This window comes from Patiria miniata, unplaced genomic scaffold (assembly GCF_015706575.1).
Source record: "Patiria miniata isolate m_02_andy unplaced genomic scaffold, ASM1570657v1 HiC_scaffold_3, whole genome shotgun sequence".
In the NCBI taxonomy this organism is placed as follows: domain Eukaryota; kingdom Metazoa; phylum Echinodermata; class Asteroidea; order Valvatida; family Asterinidae; genus Patiria; species Patiria miniata.
This window is the reverse complement of record NW_024037069.1, coordinates 40,672,199-40,696,882: the sequence shown is the minus strand read 5'-3', so window position 1 is coordinate 40,696,882 and position 24,684 is coordinate 40,672,199. Positions and strand designations below refer to the sequence as shown.

At 39.6% G+C, this 24,684-nt stretch overlaps 2 protein-coding genes across 3 annotated transcripts; one reads left to right on the top strand and one right to left on the bottom strand.

Annotated features, from left to right (window-relative positions):
• Positions 1–1,625: 1,625 nt before the first annotated feature.
• LOC119738001 (uncharacterized protein C19orf44-like) lies at positions 1,626–7,974 on the bottom strand. 2 transcript variants are annotated; one of them, XM_038212704.1, is made up of 8 exons: positions 7,820–7,974; positions 7,010–7,164; positions 5,286–6,272; positions 4,233–4,419; positions 3,214–3,960; positions 3,011–3,097; positions 2,611–2,774; positions 1,626–2,171 (listed from the first exon to the last, which is right to left on the bottom strand). In XM_038212704.1, the coding sequence occupies exons 2-8, from the start codon at positions 7,151–7,153 to the stop codon at positions 2,085–2,087; spliced, it is 2,403 nt and encodes an 800-aa protein (XP_038068632.1). In that variant the 5' UTR covers positions 7,154–7,164; positions 7,820–7,974; the 3' UTR covers positions 1,626–2,084. The 2 variants fall into 2 exon arrangements, with proteins under 2 accessions (XP_038068632.1, XP_038068630.1); XM_038212702.1 differs by having other exon boundaries at positions 7,010–7,161.
• A 3,406-nt stretch (positions 7,975–11,380) lies between these two features.
• Positions 11,381–24,673, top strand: LOC119738048 (E3 ubiquitin-protein ligase TRIM23-like). Its single transcript, XM_038212768.1, has 10 exons — positions 11,381–11,526; positions 13,004–13,297; positions 13,686–13,964; positions 14,627–14,809; positions 15,290–15,505; positions 16,165–16,299; positions 17,167–17,296; positions 21,480–21,590; positions 22,223–22,347; positions 23,192–24,673. Exons 1-10 carry the CDS (start codon positions 11,479–11,481, stop codon positions 23,369–23,371), a joined length of 1,701 nt encoding a protein of 566 aa, XP_038068696.1. The 5' UTR covers positions 11,381–11,478; the 3' UTR covers positions 23,372–24,673.
• Positions 24,674–24,684: the final 11 nt, after the last annotated feature.

Genomic DNA, 24,684 nt, shown 5'->3' with positions numbered 1-24,684 from the left:
CCAGCGATAAAACCTCTCAGATTAAAAGTTAAAGAAAGTCCTTGTGAAGGCCCGTTTTTTTAAATAAATGATACTGTTTGCCTTAGCAGGGTTGTTATTAAATACATTGTGTACTACAGTTGTTGACAGTTGTTGAAACATGTATTATGTGTCATTTTCTTTGTTGTTCCAGTCAGAACACACAATCAACTGCTTTTTGTTTTGGACCAAACAGGTTTTACGGTCATTGCGTTTAAATGGTGATATTCTTTGAACGGATTAAACAATTTCAGTAATTTTTTTTTTATCTAAAAGTAGTTTATATAATTGGCTTTCCTGTTTATTATTTTTTGGTGCTACATAATTTTTTGAATATGAAATACATTTATGGGAGTTGGGTTCCGTTTTATTTATTCACCCTGTATGAGCTTACAGTTTATTACGGGCAGGACTTCTTAGGCAAACATGCAAAAGCTGTTCATTGTACAACAGATGTAAAACACAAAACAAACGTAAGGTGTACCCCTAGTAACTTCACCTCACAAGAGACAAGAGTTGTTAACACTCAAGCAAGACTCGGCTTTGTGCAAAGTGATCCTTATCCTCCTCTTGGATGATGCTGACATCTTACAAGATGTTCTATTAATCTCACGTACCCATGCAGTATGCAGTCAGTCTTCTAGATTGCCCCAACCACCTGCCTCCAACCACCATGGACGTCCTCTACAGCAATCATGGTGACAATCTCTGGTGATAACCATTGTCCTTTCTGAACTGACTTCTGCCACATGTAAAGTGCTCAGGGTATTATCTTCTAGTAGCTTTCTTTGCTATTCTATTGAAAATATTTTCAAACAGTATCTCTCCCCCGTCTCCCGACTGTAACCTCCAGCATCCCTCCATGTTGTCTGACTGACTCCAGGTTTATCAATCTATTCTCTACCATCTGTCTTTAACTTAAAACGTCAAAATGTTACATCCTTAATCAATTTGACTGCCAAGTCAGGTGCAGTACCGGGAAGATCAAATTAAAACCCAGCTCTGTCTCAATTTTTTATATTTTGTACAAGTACATTAAATATAATGTGAACCCCCCCCCCCCTCCTTCTGCCACCCAACAAATTATAACAATTATACTGGTAATAATATCCGCCTGTGCACAGAATTCGGTCAGAGCCTGCTGGGTTACGATGATTGTTGGATGTGAACAGTGCCCCCATTAAAAGAATGGTACAACCCCCCCCCCCCCCCCCCACCCCACCTATTGATTTTACGGAGGCCAAGTGTCCGGAGAAACAAACATGTCTACATTTCAGCATTTATTTGCTGATAACAACACCTCCCCCTCCCCCCGCAAAAATTCCTGGATCCGCCCCTGCAAGTGTATCAGATTTACATCATTCACATGCTTAGTTTCAGTTCCATGTATAATCCATGTCCTCCAGACTTCCTACAGATATATAAGATTGCTCTCATCTTCCACCCCTCCTTTATCTCTTGCCATGTTTCTAGATATTGTATATCTTATTGACAGGATCTGTCAGATGAGTTTCCTTTCTCTTAATACATGTTTATTGTAATGTCTTCAAAAAACTCCCTACAGGTCTCATCCTCAAAACAACCTCCTTCACTTCTTGTCTAAACCTGGAGATTTGTCAGATTGACAGCATTTCAAAAAGAAGTTATCTATGGCCTTCTAATTCTTTGTCCTCCAGATTTGACAGGCAAACCTCCCTCCTCCATCTCTAGCCCGACTACCTAATTCCTGTTATCTGCATCTCGTGGAGTATATGTCCTCTGGATTTACCGGATTGGCTTCATCTCTTGGACACTAGTATTCCTCCTGACACTCTTCATTTGTTTCCTCTTTATATATCAAACTGTTTCCATCTCTCAGAAACTCGTATCCCTCCTTTAACTCTTTCCCGACATCATAGCTCTTGTTATCTGCATTCCTCAACATCTTTGTCCTTAGATTACCACCATCTCCCAGGTGATCTAAAACACCCTTTTTCCTCATACACATTCGGTGAGACTCAAAATAATAGATTTATTGGTTGACAGGCCCAGATGACAATTCGTACTTCCTCCATCAGTAACTCCTGTTACCTGTATCCCTCCTCCATCTCTTGCCTGACTTCTGCCAAGGCTTGCTCCATGGTCAGCTTTGGTCGTCTGTGACGATGAATAAACTGCAAAAACATGAAAAAGGTCAAATTAAAGCACAAGTTAACATTAAACTTTTCTTGAGTCCTTTTTTATTTTGACTTATGATCCTCATACTAGGGTGTTACACTTGGTTAAATACTTGAATAGTATACAATGACTGTAGCCAAACTTCCTTCAACTTCAACATTTCTTTGCAATCTCAATCAGCGTTTATCATCATGTAGTACTCGCTAAGGTAGTTTACACTCTTGCAATGAATATCAAAAGGAAAAGCTATTTATTTCAAAATTTTTGTTTCTGTCTATAGAAATGTCTAAGGAGTGTTACCACTATTATGACCACAGAAACTCAAAACAATGACAAGTTAGAACTACTGCTTGAACAGTGAAACCTGAACACCGACTAGCTTGAATTGTGCTCTTGATAACTTGAGACACACATTGCCAGAAGTTTTACACCCACCTCTTTGGTGTCTTCCAGAGTTGTATAGCTAAAGTCAGTCTCGATGTTCTCCATGAATGATTGATGGAGTCTGAGTGACGACTTGATGGACTCCTGAGTATGTCTCAGCTGAGAGAGTAACGTCTGATTCATGGCTAAGATACTTGGACTGTAAGATGTTAGAGCTGCAAAAGAAAGACATGAAAAGGAACACATGGCTAAGATACCTAAACTATTAAGATGACAGATCATTACAAATTTGAATTTGCCCTTAATTAACCCTTTATATTCAGCAGTGTATGCTTAGTATATTTGAACAGGTCTGCAGTAAGGGCAGTAAATACAGCCACTTGTCTCCGTTTCTTTTGTAATATTTCATTTCTTTATTTTTTTTTTATCAATCCTGATAATCTTATCTTACCTTCAAGAGCCTGGGGGTTGATGACATGCATGGCTACTGGCAAGGGATCGACACCAGTCACTGTGCCTAGAGCGCTCAAATCTAGATCTGAATATAGGCCAAACAAAATTATCACAATTAAAACAGAAATATTCCATGTGTATTATACTTTTATGTGTAAGTATTACCTTCCCAGGCACAGAGTTAACACATGTGCAATGTACCTCTAAGCCACTGATGTGTAGCGGAAGTCGCTCCATCTGCCTGCACCGCTGCATCCTTAGTCATCTCTTTCCGTCTTTCTTTCCTCCGTTCTTTTCTAGGTGTCTTCTCACTTCTTGTCACTGTCCTGCTCTCTGTGTAAGATGTAAAGCTCCTACTGTGGGTCACTGAGTCTGTCCGTGTCCTGCTGTTATCATCTGAGGAGAAATCTTCAACATCCGAGTCTGTACCATGGGAGTGAAAATCATCGCTGTAGCTCTGGCTCTTGGAGTCGTACCGCCGTCTGGTATATTCCTCACTGGTAAATTCAGAGTTGGTATCAGGCACTGTTTTCGTACTTGTCCTAGTCTCAGATGGAGATTCTGTCTGTGAGACGAATGTATCGTCTGCGTAAACCTCTCCCGGGGTCTTGCTCCCAGTTCTTTTTAATGTTCCCTCGGACAGCACCTCTGAGATGGAATGTTCAACTTCTGTGCCTATCTCATCAGCACTGTCAATCACACTTTCTTTCCTTACAGAGCGTTTTCTGTCATGTTTTTGGACTGTCTTTTTCACTAGCAGGTCGTCGACTGTTTGTAAGCCGACAAAAACATCCTTCTTTATTGAGTCGTGCTCGGATATATGATCAGAATTGTCATTATAGTTTTCTTTAGCTAAAGCATTTGGTTTCGACAAAGGACCACTGGCTTCGATTGTTATGACTCCAAAAGGCTCCAAATCCTCCAGTTGCATAATGTTGGTGTGTATTCCTGCATAAATTAATAATTTTTACTTGTCATCCAAAAGCAAAAGTCTTTTACTTTGAAATGATACATATTACATGCATAAAGAAGTTATTTTCACCAATCATCACATTTGATACTTTAAATCAACACCAACTCGATCATAAAATAAACTGGTAATTAACCAAATAAATCTTGTGTCATGTTCACAAGCAATACATAAAAAACTTTGGACGTGCTAGCCAAGTTTGGGACATTTGTATTGCTCACTATGGATCGTCTAACTGAAGCAGACTCACCACTGAATAAGTTTCCATCATCTTCATCATTCACACTGTCAGCAATAGATTGAGCTGACTCGTCAGCTACAGGACTGCCCATGGATGAAGAGTCCACATCTCTTGGCACAAATACTGTCTTCTTAGTAGCAGGAGTAGCCGGCCTTTTCACAGGTGTAGATTTTACAGCTGAGGGTTCTTGACTCTCCTGCAATTTGTTGACAAATTTAAATTCACTAGCCTTTCTCATCTGTGATTACCCAAAAAACTACCTACATTGTACACAAGGTTTTTCAAATATTTTAAGGAGAAATTTAACTTTATTTTTTATGGCCAGCACATTGAAGACGGAGCATAAATAAATATATACATAAACAAAATAACGTTTCAAAGTAGCCATGGCAAGGCCACAGTTTACTGTTGTCCAAAGGGCCTTGACGGTCAGAACGTTTTATGAAACAGGTACGGTACAAGACACAATACATGTAGGTCAATTTGGAAAACACCTTCTGGAGGTACCGGTACAGCAGCCTAATGCTCGGACAGTGCGCAGAAATGTTGTAAAATACAAACAAAAAGGCAACAAGCATGAACCTAAACAGGACAGTGAAAATGTAAACCTTATTTATAAATTCAGTTTCAAGTTCAATAAATGTAATTCCATTTAATCGGTGTCCTGTTCTGTTATTTTTCTTTTTATTTACTTCATCATCCAGAGGCCCACTGTTGCTATTATTCTGAACATTGTGTTGGTAGTGTTTTGGGGTAGTCACCTAGAAAGGCCAGTATCCTTGTCGTGCATGGCTGAAAATCAGTGAAACTTTTACAGATTGTGGTCAATCACCAAATTAAATGTTGGCCAAATAGAGAAACATTTGGTAACCTAATAACCTTTCCCATTTTTGATTGAGACAAGAACGTATCCAACTTAAGGAATTTTTTTTTCTTACTCATGATCCTGTACATCTTACAACCTGTAAATGATTTTTGCAAGGTAAATGTTGGTGTAAAAGCATTTTTACATTGCTATATTGTTTTAAATTGATTTGATTCCAAAGGACAGGATTATCTTACCCAAATAACTGTAGCCTTTCCTGTTGGCTTGTGATCCCTGACTGGAGGGATTTCCGGTGAGCTAGTAGGTGTAAGATTCTTGATGAAGTCCTCCAGATCTTCTTCGTCACTGTCCAGTCCAAATTTGGCTCCTGAGGGGGCTTTTCGTGACAGCTTTGAATTGCCATCTGGATCTTTCTTTGGTGTTGACGTCAAATAGCCATGGTGGGTGGCTACAAATTTCTCATTATTTGTCTTAATTTTGCTGGATTTTGCATCGTCTGCCTGGGGCTTTTTTATGGGTTTCTTCAAGAATCCACTCCCACTCTCCTCTTCTGAGTCCGTCTTTGATTGAGAGATGCCAGGCTTTTTGGAAACAGCTGATTTCTTGAGGAATTTGTTTCCGTCTCTGCCAAAGTCACTGCCATCTTCGTCATCACTCCCACCAACATAGAATGACGGCTTGGTAGACTTCTTCAAGAATTTACTGGCGTCGTTCTTGGGTTCATCGCTACTGTTGCTTTGTAGGTTGACTTTGCCAGAAAGTACCTTCCCCTTAAACCCACTGATGCTTTTTTTTTGCTGGACGTTGCTACCGCTTTCGTCACTCAGTGAAATGTCAAAATCACTCTCTGAGTCCGGCAAGTTGTCTGCACTCCGCTTCTGCTTAGCAAACTTGGCCCCCAGCTGTGCAGCCTTTTGTAAGGCAGCCGAGGCATAAACAGGTGCAGATTTGTTCAGGAAACTGGGTGTAGTAGCCGACTTCTTCAAGGTGGAGCCCCCTGATAGTGTCTCACTCCTCCGTCGCACACTGTCACTGTCCACCAATGTCTGACTGTGGCTTTTCTTGACAAAGCGACTGGCTGACAGACCAGTCCACCCCTCACGGCCTCCATGTTCATCGTTGTCATCTGAAAGGTCGAGGTCACTCAGATCATCGCCGGTGGTGGTTTTTATCTGCTTGCCACCAGCCTGGGAGACTTTCTGGTTGAGTTTACTCAGATAGGCCTGTCAGGGGGAAAACGCTATATAGCTTGTTACATTGTATAACGAAAGCACATCCAATTTCATTGTCTCTTGTTTGCCTTGGTATCTACATGTAGGTTCCTAGCCAATCTAATACATTAAATCACTTGTCTACGTACAAATAATTATTTTTAACAAAAAGAAGTCAATTAATTAAGGCAAGTGCTCTTTGATGAGTTTTTTTTTTGGGGGGGGGGGTTTGTTTTAAGTGAAGTTGTGTAAGTTTGTGCATAAGACTGAGCACAAATAAATAACCCTAACAGGTTAGATTGTCTAGTATTTTCATTTGATGATGAAATAAGAAATACATTTATAAGCATAATTATAGTACTAACAAAGTCTACAAGAACTTCCACAGTGCAACTGATGTGGGAGTCAGGTTGGCGTTGCGGTTCCTTTCCTTGCCTTGTGAACCAGGTTCAATTCCCACCTGGGCCAATATGATGATTAGGTAATTTCAGCCCCTACTTGATTCTGTGGTTTTCTTCAGAATATTCTTCTGGGGTTTTTTTCCCACATCTAAAGCTGTAATTTCTTCACATTGTCTTCTCTTTACTGTGCTCCATGGGAGACCAGTGGATTCCACTGAATGGGCTACGCAGTAACAAGTAATATATAAAAAAGAAATACATGAATGTGCAGCAGTAACAACTTCCCATTCACTCTGTGTATGAAAATTGTGATGTTGGATAGGTTTACTTCTCACTTCAGGCACTTACATGTACATTAAGATCACTGTCATCCCTCTTTCTTTCCTCTGCGCCATTCCTTCCTCGGGAGGATCCTGTGGAAATCCTCTTGCCTTGTAGTTGCTGCTGCGCTCTCTGAAGCACTGATGACTGACTGGAAAATCTCCTTTGCATTATGGCAACTGCTTTAACAACAAAAGTTCAATACATTTCAAATAATTAACAAACGTGTTATAATAATACCAGATGGTATGGCAACTACATATGTTTTAACAATAACATTACCTTACTATATACTGTAATTATATTTTTCAAACTGAATGCCACTGTCAGTAAAATTCTCCAAAAGTTGCATTGGCCTGGATGGGCAAAGAAAAGGTCCTCAGAATCAGTATTTCACTAACAAAGTTTGAAAACTCAACAAGCCTGCGGAAACGGGGGTGCTGTTGGTACTGCCATGACTGCAGCACCCCCAACTTTTTGGATGGTGGTGCTGGAATATACTTCAGCACCCCCTACTTCTGCTGGGCGCAAAAATATGTTCCAGCCAGCAGTATTCTACTACGATGGAATTGCGCCGCTACACGTTATACATTTTGCTTGCTCAACAAATATCTCATTTCGTTTTGTTCATTTAGCGTTGTCCTTGTCCTAGCCCGACTGCGTCTGGCCGTACAGTACTATCGCAAGCTCTGTAGTACTACTACAGAGCTTGCGATAGTACTGTACGGCCAGACGCAGTCGGGCTATCCTTGTCCATGCCATTGCTGGATTCGTCCCCAGTGCTTACTTTATTTCCAGCCATCAGGAAAACCTGAATAAGGTCTGCATAAAACTCACCTTAATTACATTTTCATCATTCATGTCTGCAGGCTTTCGGGTTCACGAGAAATCTAGTTTAAATTATTTGGAGCATTAAACTTTAGGCCCAGCCTACTAACAACTGAACCTTTGATTTTCACGTACGTACGTAAGAAGATAAGTGCGCCCTCTCTTGGTCGTGTTTTAATGTTACGATCGGCGATTCGCCCCCGAAGCAACCTCGTCCCCAGGGTATTGAGCAGTACGCGTCCACTACTACCAGCTCTCTTACTATAGAAAACCAGGTTGGAAATAAAGTAAGCACTGGGACGAGGTTGCCCCGGGGAAAGATATCTAGACAGGACACTGGGTATCAATTTGTATGGTGACCTGTGAAACACGAGACGTCATCACATTGACCCAGCCGTAGCATGGGGAAGGGCTCCGCTTACGGCAGGTAGGTAAATGTGCATGACGGTGTAACCCTGCAATAAAATTCCCATAGACACTAGTGCTAAATGCCTATGCTTCAAAATTCTTTTTAAAATACCCAGAACTCTCACAGGTATTTAAGCTGCACAAAAAAATTATGATCAACATGACATCTTTCATTTTCTTTTCGTTATTTAGAGGGTTGACCATTGACTTTTCGAGGAATTCTCACTCAAAGCAGATGACCCCTATTTTTCCCAAAGCGGAAAAGTAGCCATCTTGGAAAACGATCCCTCCACAGCATGGCAAAATTGTTAGTGCCACTTTCGAGTCTAATTGCATCCAAAATGCTCAGATTTGGAAGCCCCAAGACCGGGCCAGACGTTCATTGCCATATCTCTTCGATTCCCCAATTGTATGGCTCTCAGAACTCTCTCAATATAGAATATTTTGAGGGTATAACTTTTAAACATGAGCTCGGCGGATGGATTTAAGCCAATGCACTCATGAAGGGAAAATACAACATTTGCAAACATCAAAAAATAAAACTACCAAATCATTTTGAAATACCTTGCTGGACTGTTAGTAAATGACAGTGTAAAGCATCCTGTAAAATCATGGCACCTGGTATACCGTCATTTTCAAGAAAAGTGGTATTTTTGTATCAATTTCCAACGCTGATCGGCCGATCAGCGTTGGAAAAAAACTGGCTTTTTTTCAAATACTGGCCCCAATTGACCATCGCACTTGTTTGCAATCGATTACAAACCTATGAAAAAGTACGAGCCAGCTAGACTGGTTCCCCGACCTTACAATTCCCCAATGTATATAAACTGCTCTGTTTCTTCTTATATGGAGTCAGGGAACCAGACTACAAGAAAATGATTGTTTTTCTTGGTTTTTATAGCATTTTCGAACCCAAAACCTCAAAAAAGTCAGTGTAACTATATTTACTATTATATTTCCAACCCCCCAATTCCATCCATTTCTGAAAACTACAGCAAAAGCAAATGATGTATATTCCCTTTAAAGGGAAGATACAACATTTGCAACCATCACAAAACGAAATGATCAAATTATCACGGAATATCTTATTGGATTGTTATTGAATGACAATCTAAAGCATCCTGTAAATCGTGGCTCCTGGTGTGCTGACATTTTCAAGAAGAATGGTATTTTTCCAACGCTGGTCGGCCGCCCAGCGTTGGAGAAAACAGGCTTTTTTAAGAAACTGCTTGCAAAATCTTTGCTGCAAAAAACTGCAAAACTCTTTGCAATTGGTTACACAACTGTGAAGGGGTACAAGCCTGCTAGACTGATTCTCTGACCTTACAATTCCCCATAGTCTATAAATTCTCCGTTTCATCTTAAAGGGAATATACAACATTTGCAAACATCGAAAAATAAAACTACCAAGTTTTTACGAAATACCTTTGGATGTTGGTAAATGACAGTCTAAAGCATCCTGTAAAATTATGGCACCTGGTGTGAAGTCATTTTCAAGAAAATTGTATTTTTGTATACATTTCCAACAATGGTCGGCCGACCACCGTTGGAAAAACCTAACTATTTTTCAACTACTGCTCCAAATTTACAATGTTTTCAGTCCAAATTTTGTTTGCTATTGGTTACATGTTCTTGAACGGGTGCTGGCCAGCTACAACTGGTTCCCTTATCTTACAATTTTCCGGCATCTATAATATATATATATATATTGATCTATAATACTAACCCCTCAAATAGTTATTGTGTGGTCAGTGAAACAGACTACAAGAACATAAATGGTTTTCTTGGTTTTACCAGCATCTACGAGCCCAAAACGTGAAATAAATCATTTTAACAATATTTGCTTTAACATACTAATCCTCCATATTAATTTATTTCTGAAAATTGGACCAAAAGCAAATGTTGTTCGCTCGTACCCCCCCCCCGATAATTTTACAGCTTTACCCATACATCATTACGCTTTTCATCAAAAAATGCATATATGAATGGGCATGAAAGAGTGATGACTCGTCTTAACAGCCGTTTAAAACCTTACAGGGTCGTGGCCGTGATGACTTGCAGGTCACAGGTCACGCAAAATCTATCCAATCGGAGCGTGATCATCCCTTCCCCTGAGCCTAGCCCTCCCCAGCGTCCTGTTTGCAGGGCGGGGCTATAGGTGCGAGCGAATTGAATTATAGGACATCGGGTGTAATGCGAGCGGGATTTACATTGAAGAAGAAAAACCTTTAAAAAAGACAAATACACGGAGAAACGAATTTAAAAATAAAAGGAATAAATGAATGAACGAATAAATGAATACAAAGGGAATTAAAGTCAATGACAATAGTAACGTTGAGAATGAATAATGTTTATAGTAATTGGGGGGACCAGACCGGGTAAGCAAAAAATCACTAACGACTCTGGCGGCGATTACTTAAAAAGTATTCAACTTTCCTGAAGTTGTTCAAATATGGAGGCCAGCTCTGGGTTTTTTTTTTTTTGCCTTGAACAAATTAGCATTTATTTGCAGTATTAAATAAATCATTTCCTATACCCGTTGCCCATAACTTTCAAGTTCTCAAGTTTTGACGTCATAATAATAATTCATTATTTAATAATGCTTCCATAATATTACAAGCACTGTTCACTAAAATAAAATGCATATATTCTTTAAAAAATAAAAAATAAAAATCATTAACAATTTAATCATTAAATTGTTTGACTGTATATTATTTTTTAATGTTTTAGACGGTCAGAGCATACTGACCGGAACGTCGAGTTTATACCTCTGGTTCTTTTTAGAACCATTCTCTTAGTTGAGAAATTATTCACACGGTGTTTCCGCAAACCTTTCATTTTATTTAGTTACACATAGGATTTGGCTCCGTGGATAACTGGCGATACTGGTTTTTACCTACCTGACGTGCGAGGCGCACTTCCCCATCGTGACTTTTGAGCAAATACAGTCGACTCTCGTTATAACAAGGTCGATGGCACTAGCCAAATTACCTCTTTATAACAGGAATGTTGTTATAAAAGGACAGCGAAACAAAGAAACACATAGAGAACCTGACATTTGGGAACTCCGAATTTGCTCTCTAAGCAGAACCTCTTTATAAAAGTGCTCTAGTATACAGTTCGCGTTTCACTTTTTAAGCAGACTGTCCTATCTTCCCCTTGCTATCTTTTTGCTGTTTGTCACTTCGACCCACAATCTCATTGCTTATTATGGGGCGAAATGGTATTATTATTATTCGTGATAGCGGTACAACAATAACATGGCGAGCGCAAAAGTAGTGAAGAAAAGACGACCTGGGAACACGAATGTATGACTTGATTTATTGCAAATATTGGAAATTATGTTGCATCCTGATGCCACTTCAGCTGTTGTGTAACATAATTAATAACAAATTGAACATGTTTCTGTTCCAGATTCACATCTTTTATCGACTTTTTTGGAATGACTGATGACTGAGTGACACTGACATGACACTGTTGACAGACATGACACTGACAGACTGACCTTTTAAACTTAAAGGGACACATCGTACTGAAACAGCCCAATGGGGGTCCTACTAACATGACTAAAATGCGTCAACAAGCATCAACTGGCATCAACAAGGGTTAACGGTCGTCTACCCAGCATCAACAAATTTTGTACAAACTAGGCCTACAAGTTTTGGAACATCAAAAGACGTTTTTTTATGGTAGAAATACATGTAGGGGCTTAGTGACAAAGAACACATTCACAGTGATTCAACATCTGAAATAAAGTTAACATTATTTACAAAGTTGGTTTTTTGAACGCGAAATGTACGACGAGTTTTCGATTAGTCACTAATCAACAAACTCGTACATTTCGCGTCAAGGGAGTTACGTTCACTTGGGGGTCGGGTCTTTTTTTGCATTTTTGTACATTGCACAGACAAGTTTGGCATCATGGGAACACTATAACCAAAGGAGTACAACAGTGCTATTAGTTCGTAGCTTCTTCTGGTGAGGGGTCATGGCAAATAAATTTAATGCCAATTTTTAGGTGGGGGGTAGATTTCTTTCATCTTTTTTCACTTTGACTCCCAATTGTTTACAAAGCATTTATTTATTCTGCATTATGAAAGAAATTTACCAGTACTAAAGATATATTGTATCAACAGACAAAGCAGGAACTACGGTACATTGTACAGATACAGTTCTTTTTATTAGCCTCATACTAGTCTGAACATTTGGGACTCTCTATACTGCGTATGAGATGGCCTCATACCTGTTTCAAAGGTGGAGTTAAAGGCTTTACAAGATCAACCATGTATTAGGGAGTTTCTGCAAACAATTTTTTAAATGAGCACTGCCATTTGTATGCATGTAGTAAACTACCATCATGACCATAGCATTACAAAATCAATTTTTGTGTACCACATAAATCTGCAGTCATGTGTTTTTCGCTGTAGGAATTTCAAACATCATATAGATTTGTAATGTGTTGCAATCTGATAAATGCAGCCATTGAAGAATGTGTTGTAACTTGTTATATGGCACTGCAATCTAAAAAAGAGGGGAGGGGGTTCTGTGGGTTAGCTCCAACATTAAGTAAGGTGATTGTAAACTGGTCCAAACCGTGATAAAGCAGGTGTCTAACGTTGGGCCTTGTTTAACTAAGCTACCTGTATTGCCACAATACATTGCTGTTTACTATGTGTACACCAAACTTGATATTGGATAATTTGCACCTTAAAACCGACTTCCTTGCTGGACATGCGTACAAACTGTGATACACTATTAATTCAAAGTTCAATTCTTGCCTGGTAGGTTTTGGAATGCAGCGTGTGTGAGGATGTCTTTAGTTTCCAAGGTGAGAAGGTGCCACGCCTTCTCCTGTGTGGCCACACCCTCTGCCATGAGTGTCTGACACGCCTGTCCCCACATGGTCGAACCCTGCTCTGTCCATTTGACAGACAGCCTACTGAGTTGGGGGACTCTGGAGTGTGGGGACTGAAGAAGAACTTTGCCCTTTTGGAGCTACTTGAGAGGCTTCAGCTGGCTAGGGAGGGTGTTAACAGTGCTGGTGCGTGGCCAGATAACAGGCAGTCCACAGGATTGAAGGTATCCCCAACGGAGCATTTAAGTTTTATGTTTTCATTTTTAGTAAAGACCTTGTCACCTATGAAGCCATGCCAACAGGCCATACAAATCCCAAAGCATCTTATGCATGTTATTTTCCTAGACAATAAATTTCAACACGTACACCTATGGACCACCATTATTTCAAGTGTTACACGTGCACTACATAATAAAAAGATTTACAGAGGTTTATATCACATGACTACTAAACCAATTTTCTAAACAGGTGTGACAGAATGCAAACAGAAGCAAACTCAGCAACAGTGCTGAAATGCATGGAGGCACCTAACTCTTCATATCACCGCAGTATGCCCAGTCAATCAAGTCATAGAAGTCCACTTGAACTAATTCATCCTATTGAATTCCACAGAGCTGTATCCCCTGCGATGAGAATGAGGACCACATCGCTTCAATCTACTGTACTGTGTGCAGCACCCACCTATGTGCTGAGTGTTCCCACGCCACACACTCCACTCGCACCCTGATCAAACACAAACGCATCCCACTATCAGAGAAACCACGAGAGCGACCCAGCTGTCCACACCACCAGCCCCACCTGGTAGAGTTTGTGTGTATGGAGACGGGGTGCCAGGCCAACCCCTTAATGTGTTTTGTGTGCAAGGAGTATGGTACCCACAGGGGCCATAAGGTAATCATGAATTTATGTTTCTCGTTTCCTTTGGTTCAGGGAAAATGCATGATTTGGCAACAAGTGCACAATCTACATATAGGACTATAGTTGACTAATGGGTTGATTTGTGGTAGATCCATTGGTATTGGTTTATATATAAACTAAGTTCTAAGTTTTGTTTATATATAAACTAAGTTTACAAACATCCTAGCAACTACCTAGACATTCACGTGTGCAGAGCCATAGTTGAATGTCTTATATTTCTTCACATGCAAATTTTATACGACCGCGCGCCAGTCAATCGGAGTCATCTTCAGAACTGTGACGTCAATTTGATCAGAAAATAATGTGGACTAAGCTGTTGATTGGTCAATTTGGATGCAGAACAGGTTACCGATGAAGGGATAAAGAAGGTACCCGCTGAATGATCAGAATCTCGAGGTCGAGGATTGCATAATTAATCGTCGAATCTTCTCGCATATCATAGACCTTTGCTGTGCAGACTAGCAACTACTTGGCAAATTGTATGAATGCAAGGTCCCATTAATAAAATAAATGGATTCTGATTTTACCGTTTAAGCATGCAAGTGTCACATCCAAACAGCAGATCCTTCAGCCTTACTCTCATCTTTATGACTTGTTCATTTTGTGATATCATCTACCTGTGCCATTATGTGCAGCACACATTACTGCAACAAGAGGCAGAGGGGCGACGTAGCTCCATCATTGACGTAGCCCAGCGGGTACGTCCCTTCACAGAAGAGGTATCAGAGGTGGCTGGACGACTATCAGAGGTCATCCAGCAAATAGAAGGAGGCGTACAAGTGGTTGAAGATTTGGATGGCATTGCTGAACCAAGACATGTAAGAAGTTGTAAGCATAAGTTGACTGAAGACTTGATACTATTATGCGGACCAGCAACACCCTCAAAACCTCTGAAACTGATTGGTTGTAATATACTGACAAATTTACCTTCACTACTATGGACTGTATACACGATTACCACCGAACAGTGAACCATGAGCACCTTTACCTCTGTCTACCCATACTCACATGCATTCCTCTGGGAAGATGCCAGGGATTTGAACACAGTAAGAGGACCATTTAATTTCCGCCATATACTCTTGAAAAAGTGCACGGGGAGTGTATACATGCGTGCATAGGGCACAAAGTACCACCTCCTTGTGTGAGCAGTATCTCTGAAAATTCACAATGAAATTTAATATTGGATTTTGCATTTACTGACAAAATACTAATTTTATACTGATTTCCTTTTCTTCATCTTTGTAGCAAAAGAAAACACAAGCAAGAAAGTTTACAGGAACATAACCTAAATCTTTCAGATTCCTGGCACAGCCCAGATGTCGCGAGCCAAGGTTCACCATTATTTCCAGGAACTCCATGAAACCCTTCAGCATCAAGAGGAGGTGGCGATGAACGTAGTCGATGCCCATGTGAGGGAGAAGTTATACCTACTACGACAGCAGCAGGAGAATTTGGCTGTCATGCTGACCACAATCAACAGCATGTGTGTGGAGTGTGAGCGCTGTGTGCAGCAGGTAAATCTGTCTGTTGGTCTGTATGTCTGTGTGGTCACTCAAAATGAACATAGTCATCTCCCATGTTAGGGAGAAGTACACATACCAATCATAACAGGAGCTGACTACTATCAACAGCATGTGCTTGGAGTGTGAGTGCTTACTGCAGCAGATAGGCATGTCTGTCGGTCTCCATGTCTGTGTGGTCTCTCATAATGAAAGCCATCGTTGCAAATGCGAGTGAGAATTAATACCATCCCTTAATTAATTATAAAGCAGCCAACATGTGTATGGAGTGTGAGCGTTGTGTGCAGCAGTTTTTTATGTCTGTGTTGGTTTGATGTCTATTTGGTCACTTATAATTTTATTTATTTTGCCAACCACACTTGCTCAAATCTGGTGATAATCATCACAGCAATTTTGCCCTGCTAATGAGCAATAGTTAAAAAAAACACTGAAAGTCTGGCAAATTTTACCGTTTGTGGTGTCCATTTCACTTTGTATTCAAAGGAAGTATGAACAGAACTTTACTTTTCACTTTAAAAAAAAAATTGACAGTATGTTAAGAATTTAATAAAAAGGAAAATGGTTCTTTTGACAATTTTTGGGTTGGAAAATCGTAAGGTCTTCAAAGCAAGATTCCACTTACTAACCTCGCTTATTGTGTTATGTTACCCCAGGATGACGCCAGAGTGATTGGTGCCAAACAGCAGGTGACTGCCTTACAGGAGACACTACAGAGCCAACAGCTGCAGTTTACTGACATGCAGGAACACCTACAGCTAGACGCAAGCATCCCAGTCACGTTCACTAAGGTAAAGTGATTTGCAGACTGGCATCCCAGAAACACACCAAAGCAAAATGTATTTAGACCGAGTCAAGTCAATGAAAATAGAATTTGGTTTCAGACTTTATGACTTTATGTAAACTTTATGTACAAATTTCCATTGACTGGACTCGGGGGTCATTTCCAATGACTCCAATAGTCATTCTCTCGCATGTTGTTGCTCTTCAAACGTTGGAATTCATTCTAATCTTAGGAATGGTTTAGTTTTATGTGACTCTGGAATGCCAAGTCAGAAAATATTGTTTGTCCATCTCAAGAAATCTTGCGCAGTAGAAATTGTGAACCATAATTCTTGACATGTACCTGTATCCAATATACTATGGACTCAATGTAGGAGAGGAGATACTACTGTATGACAACTCACTGGAACCAAGGGTGGGACACGGTGCCTGTCCACTCTTTATATCAATTGCAAGGAATAAGACAAATACATATATTACTAACGAGCAGCTCTGTCAATTTGGATGTACATGTCAGACACTTACATGAGCTACTGTTGGAAAAGTGAATGTGATACATCACTGACATGTGACATCTAAAAAACATTGGGACCAAATAAAAGGTAACACCACAATTAACGCCTTTGCGCATGTACTACATGTGGTCAGACGTACATTGGATTTTACAGAACTGCCCAAACCTAACTGCCAATTTGAGGTCACTGTTGTGCTATTATTGTCTTTTGATGGAATTGTGTTTAGTGAAGAAATTTGGGGCAACAGTTTTATCAGTGAAGGGTAAAACCCAGTAATAAAAACAACAGGCTGTTATAGGCAGTTTCTCGTCATGTATTTTGCCAGTGTCTCACCTTGATTTGTGTGTCCTATCACCACAGGACAACCGAGTACACATTGGTCCCAAGATGGAAATGAGAGTAGTGGTCCTAGGACTTGACAATGCGGGAAAAACAACCATTCTCTTCAAACTCAAGCAGAATGAGTTTATCCAGACCATACCAACAATCGGTAAGTCCACCAATCTAACGATTTAAGTATGCAGCAAACACTGCTTTCCCAAACATTTACCCATGACTTACCTTAGCCGGTATTGGATTTCAATGTTAACAGTATGCTCACCATCAGAGTGCTGTGGTTTGTGGTGTTATCTTGACGGTATGTTATCAGTATGCTCTTGTGCAATGGGGATGTCCGAGATTGATTTAATGTGCCAGATAGACTAAACGGATATAAATATACTGTCAGTAAACATTAGCTGGCAAAATACCATTTCCTTTACTTATAAGTAGACCATTGCTTGGTTTAAAGGAGAAAAAGAACAACTCTGTTTTTTTTTCCATATACACAAATGTGTCATGTTTTAAAGTTGCATTCAAGGTTATGCGTACAGGCGCAGATCCAGAGGGGGGGTTTTGGTGTCCACCCCCCCCCCCCAGCTCTGTCCAAAAAAATTTTTTTGTGAAAACAAAATGTGGACCCCCCCCCCCCAGCTCCGACACCCCAAAATGTTGTGCTAGTATTAATGTCCGCCTTGCACAAAATACGTACAGAGCCAGGTTGTTTAGGGGGTATCTGTGATACAGTTTTAATAATCGTCGTATTTGAACAGCACCCCCATTGAAAGTATGGAAAGAGCCTTTCCCCCCCCCCCCCTTCCCTTTTGGATTTTACGGAGGCCAAGTGTCCGAAGATAAAAAAGTGTCTAAATTTTAGATTTTGTTTGCCGATGGACCCCCCCCCCCCCCCCCCCCCCCCACCGCTGAAATAAAGGATAGTTAGTAAGTGTTCTGTATAGTGTAGTGATACAGAACTTATTAAAGTATTAAAACATTTAGGAAAGGAGGGCAGCATTGATTGTTCACGTTTGACCCATCGCACTATCCACAGTTGAGCCACCAACACGGTCGTTACATGTACCCAGAAAGCCCTCAAACAAGGGGGCTCAGCTCATCAGCCTCCGTTAAAATGCCGTAATTATGGATGATACACAACATGATAATTCTATAATCATTTAGTCACTGAGTCACAGTTTAGTTTTGTTCATTAATGTTTTACTTTTGTACATTGTACATTTTCAGAAAGTGGCTTCTTTTTTTAGTGAGTTGATGAAGTGTATCTTCTGTTTATTTCTGTTTTTGTGGTCACAGGTCTTTGGTTTGGGATTGGTACAGTCACCTGAAATTTGTAATCCCAGCCTTCTACTATTAACAACTTTACGGAAAATATTTGTGTTATTTTCATATAATTTGTTAAGTGAATGATGACAATTGCTAAGTTTTAATGATAGAAATAACAGAACATATATATTTTAAGTTTCAAGTCCCCACAAATTAAAAAGTAAAATAGAAAAATAAATAAGAAAACAACTTCACTGAAAGGGAGAAAGAGGAACACAAAAGAGAATAATTCAGCATTGAAGGAAAGCCAAGCTGTCTTGAGTGCTTGTGACTCTAATGTAAAGGCTCATTGTAATTAAATTGCAATTACAAGCCTTTTCAATTTGCTGAAGTGTGAAATACTCTTGTGAACAACAATACACCGTGCAAATTTTGGCGGGTGACCGCACTTCTTTGTTTTGCTTGTGCACTTTCCCTTGGGATGCCGGAAGGCAATTTTTGTTGTTGATGGGGGGGGGGGGGGGGGGGGGAGAGAGAAATGCACAGGGGCCTGGTGTCTGAGACTGAGAATAGAGCTTGTCTATGCTGGCCCGACCCATGCCAAATTAGATGTCATCCCAGGCACGTGTTATCACAACACTTTAGCTCACTTGACGCTCTAAAGTGCATCGTTAACCAGCATCCCTCGCACAGGGGAAAAAAAAAAAAAGAATGATTGCATATGATTAACTTGTTATTATATGCACTTGATCATCAATTTGAGTAAAATGATGGGGGCCCTAATGAAATTAAGTTACAATTTCACGAAAGGAGACGTCCAATTTGATTAGCAGCGTCGGATCACTTGCTCGCACAACAAGCGGTAGTTTCCTTTGAGTGTGGCTGGGGGGGGGGGGGGGTGTAATTAAATGAGGGAACTGTCATTGCATGGGCGATTGAATGGAAGAGAGAGTGCACATTAATGAAGGGTGCTGGTGTTAATGGTGGACACTGTGTGATCATTGTAAACACAATGCAAAAAAAAAACGCTGTACAAAGTGCTAAGGTGAACAAAAAATTTTACTTGGAAACAGTTTGAGCCTGTCCAGTTATGTCTTCTATGTTTCTCCCTCATGGCTTTAAGCGGTCCTACACATCGTCTTGCTACAACCCCCCCCCCCCCTTGTAATAGTGAGTCAAATCATTAAGAGATAATAATGGCAACCAATGCAAACAGTTGTTAATGAGTTCAGACAATGAGTACCAGCAGGACTGGCATGGTGCCTATTGTTGATAGGTTGTAAGGGGATTCTTTGTTCAGTGCGGCCAGGAATATGTGGGGGGGGGGGGAAGAGGCAGAATGGTAAATTGTACATTCACCTTAGTGTTGGAGGTCCACATGTACTTTGGTTTACTTTGTTATTTGACTAAGAGCAGTGATACGCATTTCTATTTATTGTAACTTCATCAACGTGTGCACTTTGCTGTACAAATAATAGTGTTACTCTGCTGAAATGATTTGTAAATAACTAAGTTACTTGTTTCCTTAATATCAGGGGAAAAAAGTTGCTCTGGTGTGTTTGTTTCATACATTTTATTGTAGATTTGAAAAGTGATTTAAAATCACTTTAACCTAAACTTCCTTGTTTTGGGGGGATGGGGTTTGTTGGGGTGTTTGTTTGTTTGTTTTGTTTGGGTTTTTTATTTTGTATTCTGAATTTGTCAAAATTTAACGCTGTATTGAATACAAACTTGTACATTTCAAAACTGCACATTTCTGAATCCATGACATGCTGCACACTTTGTTAAAGAAACTTTCATATTTTTAACTCATGCTTGCTTTGTTTTACAAAATGTACAAGAATATATCTGTATGACGCATAGATGGGACATGGTCCCCCTCAGAGGCCTGTGTCCCCCTTCCCTTGGACCCTGTCCCTCTCCCCTCCCTCCCCCATCAGTACCGGTACTTGGATAAGAAAAAAGTGTTAAATATTTCTTCAAAATATGACCAAATCCACTGAGTACCCCCTCCAGAAATGAAGATTACCCCATCCAGTGTTCCTAGGTATGCCACAGCAAGTGCATTGTGTTATATCCATTAGTTTCTCTATTCTGACCTTTTGTTATCACACCACAAACACATTTAATGTCATAATGAGCTAAAATAATGCCTAATTACACATTATGTTTGTATTTAAGCATAATTCCTATAAGTACATACTGTCCATGTTTTTTTTATCAAGCACTATCGTCAGAGGCTGTGTAATACCAATATCCCCATAAATACAATGTGCACATATTTTGCAAATAACAGTAGTGCACTTTGGGTAAAACTCTCCTGGTGTTACTGTTCCCCCCCCCCCCCATTTTTTTTTTGGGGGGGGGGGGCCATTTTATCATGCCTTTTGATCTTCCTCTTAGACTCAATCTGTCATGGTTCAACCATGTCATTTTTGCTTCATCTGTAGACTGCTAAAGCCCCTAGGAATGTTTCATAAAAAAAGGCCAAACAAATTATTGCAAAAGAGGGAAAAAGCAGAGTCTCAGTCAGGTTTCCCTGCGGCCTGTGATTGCCATGCATGTCAAATCAAATTACTGAAAGGAGAAAAAAAATTATATTACAATTGAAATAACTTTGCATTTTCCCTTTGCCGCTGGGAGATCAAAAGAAAAAGAAGGAAAAAATCAAGAACCTAAAGGGAAGAAAAGAGTTTTTTTATTATCTCTACTCGAGACTGATCAAGTTTGCTACTGAGAGTATTGTGTCAAATCAAATCCCAGAGGAAGTTGACTTTCTGGAAAGATTCTGCTCGTGTTTTCGGAAAGAATTTGGATTGGCCTCTAACTGAGTTACAGGGTGAAGTGTATGTATACTGATTCATAATTGTTGTTGTATACATATCTTTTTTATATATTTTTGTCATTGCTAACAAGGTTTTCTGTCCATCATTTTTGTCACAAATAGGCAGAAAGATAATGATAGCTGTGTAGAAGCATCTGGCTTTCTTGTGTCATATTGGGCTTGAACAAAATTTGTCAGTTAATTTTTGCAATGATACCTTACTGATGATAGCTTTTTATCTAAATGACAGGTTTCAATGTGGAAACCGTAGAGTACAAGAATGTAAAGTTCACTATTTGGGATGTAGGAGGGGACACGAAGCTCAGACCATTGTGGAAACATTACTACTTCAATACCCAAGGTACAGTATTTGTATTCCTTTTTATTGAGCCTCAAAAAAGAAAAATTATGGACTACAACCCAAACCAAAAGAAGAAACAGTGTTGTCATCACAAGCCCTTGTACATTTTTTTAAGTCTATGTGTATTGTCAATATAGAAATCATGTTCTGTTTACAAATTGGTATTTGAGAGGAAAAGCAAAGAAATTAACAGTGACAATACAGATAAACAATGCATGACATTGTTTTATGTAGGGTAATGTTGAGCTGCAAGTAGTGTGATCATTGCATCTTGCTTTTTACATCTAGTCTTCTTGATATATATATTCTTTTTTATAAAAAAAAAAAAAAGGGAGACTCAAAAACGTTTTTCTTTGGTTGTGTTTATGGGTGGTGTCTAAGCACAGGCCTTATAGAAAAAGAAAAATAAAGCTGGACACAAAAATATCTCAATTCCACTATGGTGGTGTCTGTTAAACTGCTTTGGATATGTCCCAATTATATTCCAGAACTGGAATGCTATACCAGAGGTTTCAGGTTGGGTGATTCAAAGTGAACCTTGTTTGATAAGTCCGGTTCAATTGAGGTTGGAGATATTACATAACATTTGTTTTTAATTTAATTGGGTATACATGTATGTCTCTTCATTTCAGCTCTCTTGTTTGTGATTGACTCTACTGATGCAGACAGGCTGGATGAGGTCTATGATGAATTGGCGGTGCTCATGTCAGAAAAACAGCTGAAAGACTCATTACTACTCATCTTCGCAAATAAACAAGTGAGATAGTTTTAGGATTGGGTCCTCTCCTTAAACCCTTTCCGGCAGAGATTGAATCAGTTACAAGTCACTTCACAATTATTGGTTTGTTGTTTTATTGCAGTTTCATATCATCAAACGTAATTTACAAGAATACAGGATAAAAGGGTGGCATAGGTGGCTAGTGCGTGAAGTGCTCACCTCTCCTGTGGCCTGGGTTTGATTCCCGGCTCAGACCATGTGAGCAGAGTTGTTCGTTGATTCTCTCCTATGTGCCACAAGGTTTTTTCCCAGGCTCTCCAGTTTTCCCCTCTCTGGTCGTATGTCGGCAGCCTAAGGTGCCTTTACATGCCTTCTGCTTGACTATGATCCAGCAGCATCCTTCGCATTTGAGCTTCTCAGCTGAGAGTAAGGATAATTAGGGCCCCCCCCCCCAAAAAAAAAAAATAGGATCCAGGTAAAAAGCAAAGGCTTGTACAAGACCTGGGACCCTGTAATTACAAGTTAACATAGAAATACACTGAACTAGAGTAGTAAACTTAATGAAAGTATGGTATATTATATCAAGGGGTGAGCAATGATGAGGATAATTTTATTTTGGGCTTTTGAGTTGACTTGAGAGTAGTGAGTAGTGTTTGCCTCCCGCAGTTCACGATGTGGGTCCAATTTCATTAAGCTGCCTAGCTAAAAATATTACTCAGCACATTGCCTTGTCAAGCAACTGTCAGCTAGGTCCCACTCATGGGTAGCTTGAGTATTGTACATCACATGACATTTTTGGCCGTTAAGCTGATGTTACTAAGCAAATTGTTGTTTTTTATCAAACATTGGTCTTGATTGGATGATTATCTGCAAATCATTACAGGATAGCCCACAAGCCCTCAGTGTTGACACCCTTGCAGAACGACTCGGACTACACAAGCTTTGCTGTGGCCGTAACTGGTGCATTCAACCCAGCGATGCACAGACCGGAGCCGGACTACTGGAAGGGCTGGACTGGTTGTCACGGCAACTGATTGCTGCAGGGGTGGTTGATCTTGCCTGAATTTGTTTTTTTGCTCAGTAAGATTTTATGTCTCTATGCATGATGCTGTGTGAGCATCAATAAGTCTTTTTTTATGATTTTGTTTCTTCACAGAGGTCTGTTAAAACCAAACGTTAAGGTGAGTAATAACTTAGCTTCCCCTTTAATGCCAACCTATCTCAAACTCAAATCAGCTCTTTACAAAAACTTGTACCACTGCAAAGGATACAGAGTACAGGAGCCTCCTGCATTCTAGAGTGTGATGCGGCAAAGCCAAATATCTCTCTTTCTCTGACACCTATGTCATCTCTTAAAAAAATCTTTTCAATGATTTCTTTTTTTATTTTAGATATTTTATTATGCTTTTTAATTGCTGAAAGTAACTATTTATTGATTGTTTTCACAGCAGATTTTTCTTTTCTGTATATTTTGTTGATCTGCATTAAATTATAGTAGTGTCCAATAACCGTCGGTGTTAGACTATCAGCTGTATGTGCGTTGTAAAGGTTGCATTACAAATAAAACTTCATTATGTAAATATAAAAGTACATAGAGAACACACTACATTGTAGCACTATAATTGACAGATTTGCAGACGCAGGTAAGTTTGGCTGAGCGCTCAATTCTCTGGTCATATTGAGCAGAAAGAAATGTATTTGCTCAATTCTCTGCTCATATTATATTGAGCAATGTGCTCAGCAAGGTTTAATAAATAAAGCCTGTTACATTAACCTTGAATCAGCCCGTTCTCTTGATATGGATCTGGCTATGTACAGTTTTTCAAATGCGTAATATGTTGTTATGCATTTGGCAAAGTATTCTAAAACATCGTACATGTGCAAACGCCATTCGACAACGAAGTACAGTCATGCAGTATGAAATAAATTATGTATTATATCGTGTGGTTAATATGTATTACGTGTAATCATTGCATACATGTTTATGTAATATATATGCAAAGTATTCATATTTGTGAATAGGTATTTGAAGTATATCATAATTATATTCTCCGGAAAACAACGAAGCTTCTCTAAGTAATTAAATTGCAATGGCACAGCAGCGTCGAACTACTTGATTTAACAACAACAACAAAATGTTCAATTTCTTATACGACGAAGGTTAAGACAAAAATAGATTTGTTTCTGCTTAAAAGGATGTAAATGATGTAGCGCCTTGAGCACCAATAATGGTGGATAAGTGCGTTTTATAAATACCCATTACTGCTATTATTATCAAATGCCGTAAAATATAATCTGCTCTGTTAGGAGTACAAAGTTGTCATCGTTTTAATATATTGTTTTTACAAGTTTGAGCCAATCTAAATATCGGACATC

Excerpts from the sequence above, each read along its gene's own strand:
- LOC119738001 (XM_038212704.1), bottom strand. The coding sequence starts at position 7,153 with ATGCAAAGGAGATTTTCCAGTCAGTCATCAGTGCTTCAGAGAGCGCAG. Across the intron at positions 3,961-4,232 it reads TGATGGAAACTTATTCAGTG|GAATACACACCAACATTATG; the intron begins GTGAGTCTGCTT and ends TAATTTATGCAG. Across the intron at positions 2,172-2,610 it reads CTCTGGAAGACACCAAAGAG|TTTATTCATCGTCACAGACG; the intron begins GTGGGTGTAAAA and ends ATGTTTTTGCAG.
- LOC119738048 (XM_038212768.1), top strand. The coding sequence starts at position 11,479 with ATGGCGAGCGCAAAAGTAGTGAAGAAAAGACGACCTGGGAACACGAAT. Across the intron at positions 13,298-13,685 it reads GGCAGTCCACAGGATTGAAG|AGCTGTATCCCCTGCGATGA; the intron begins GTATCCCCAACG and ends TGAATTCCACAG. Across the intron at positions 22,348-23,191 it reads TCATCTTCGCAAATAAACAA|GATAGCCCACAAGCCCTCAG; the intron begins GTGAGATAGTTT and ends AAATCATTACAG.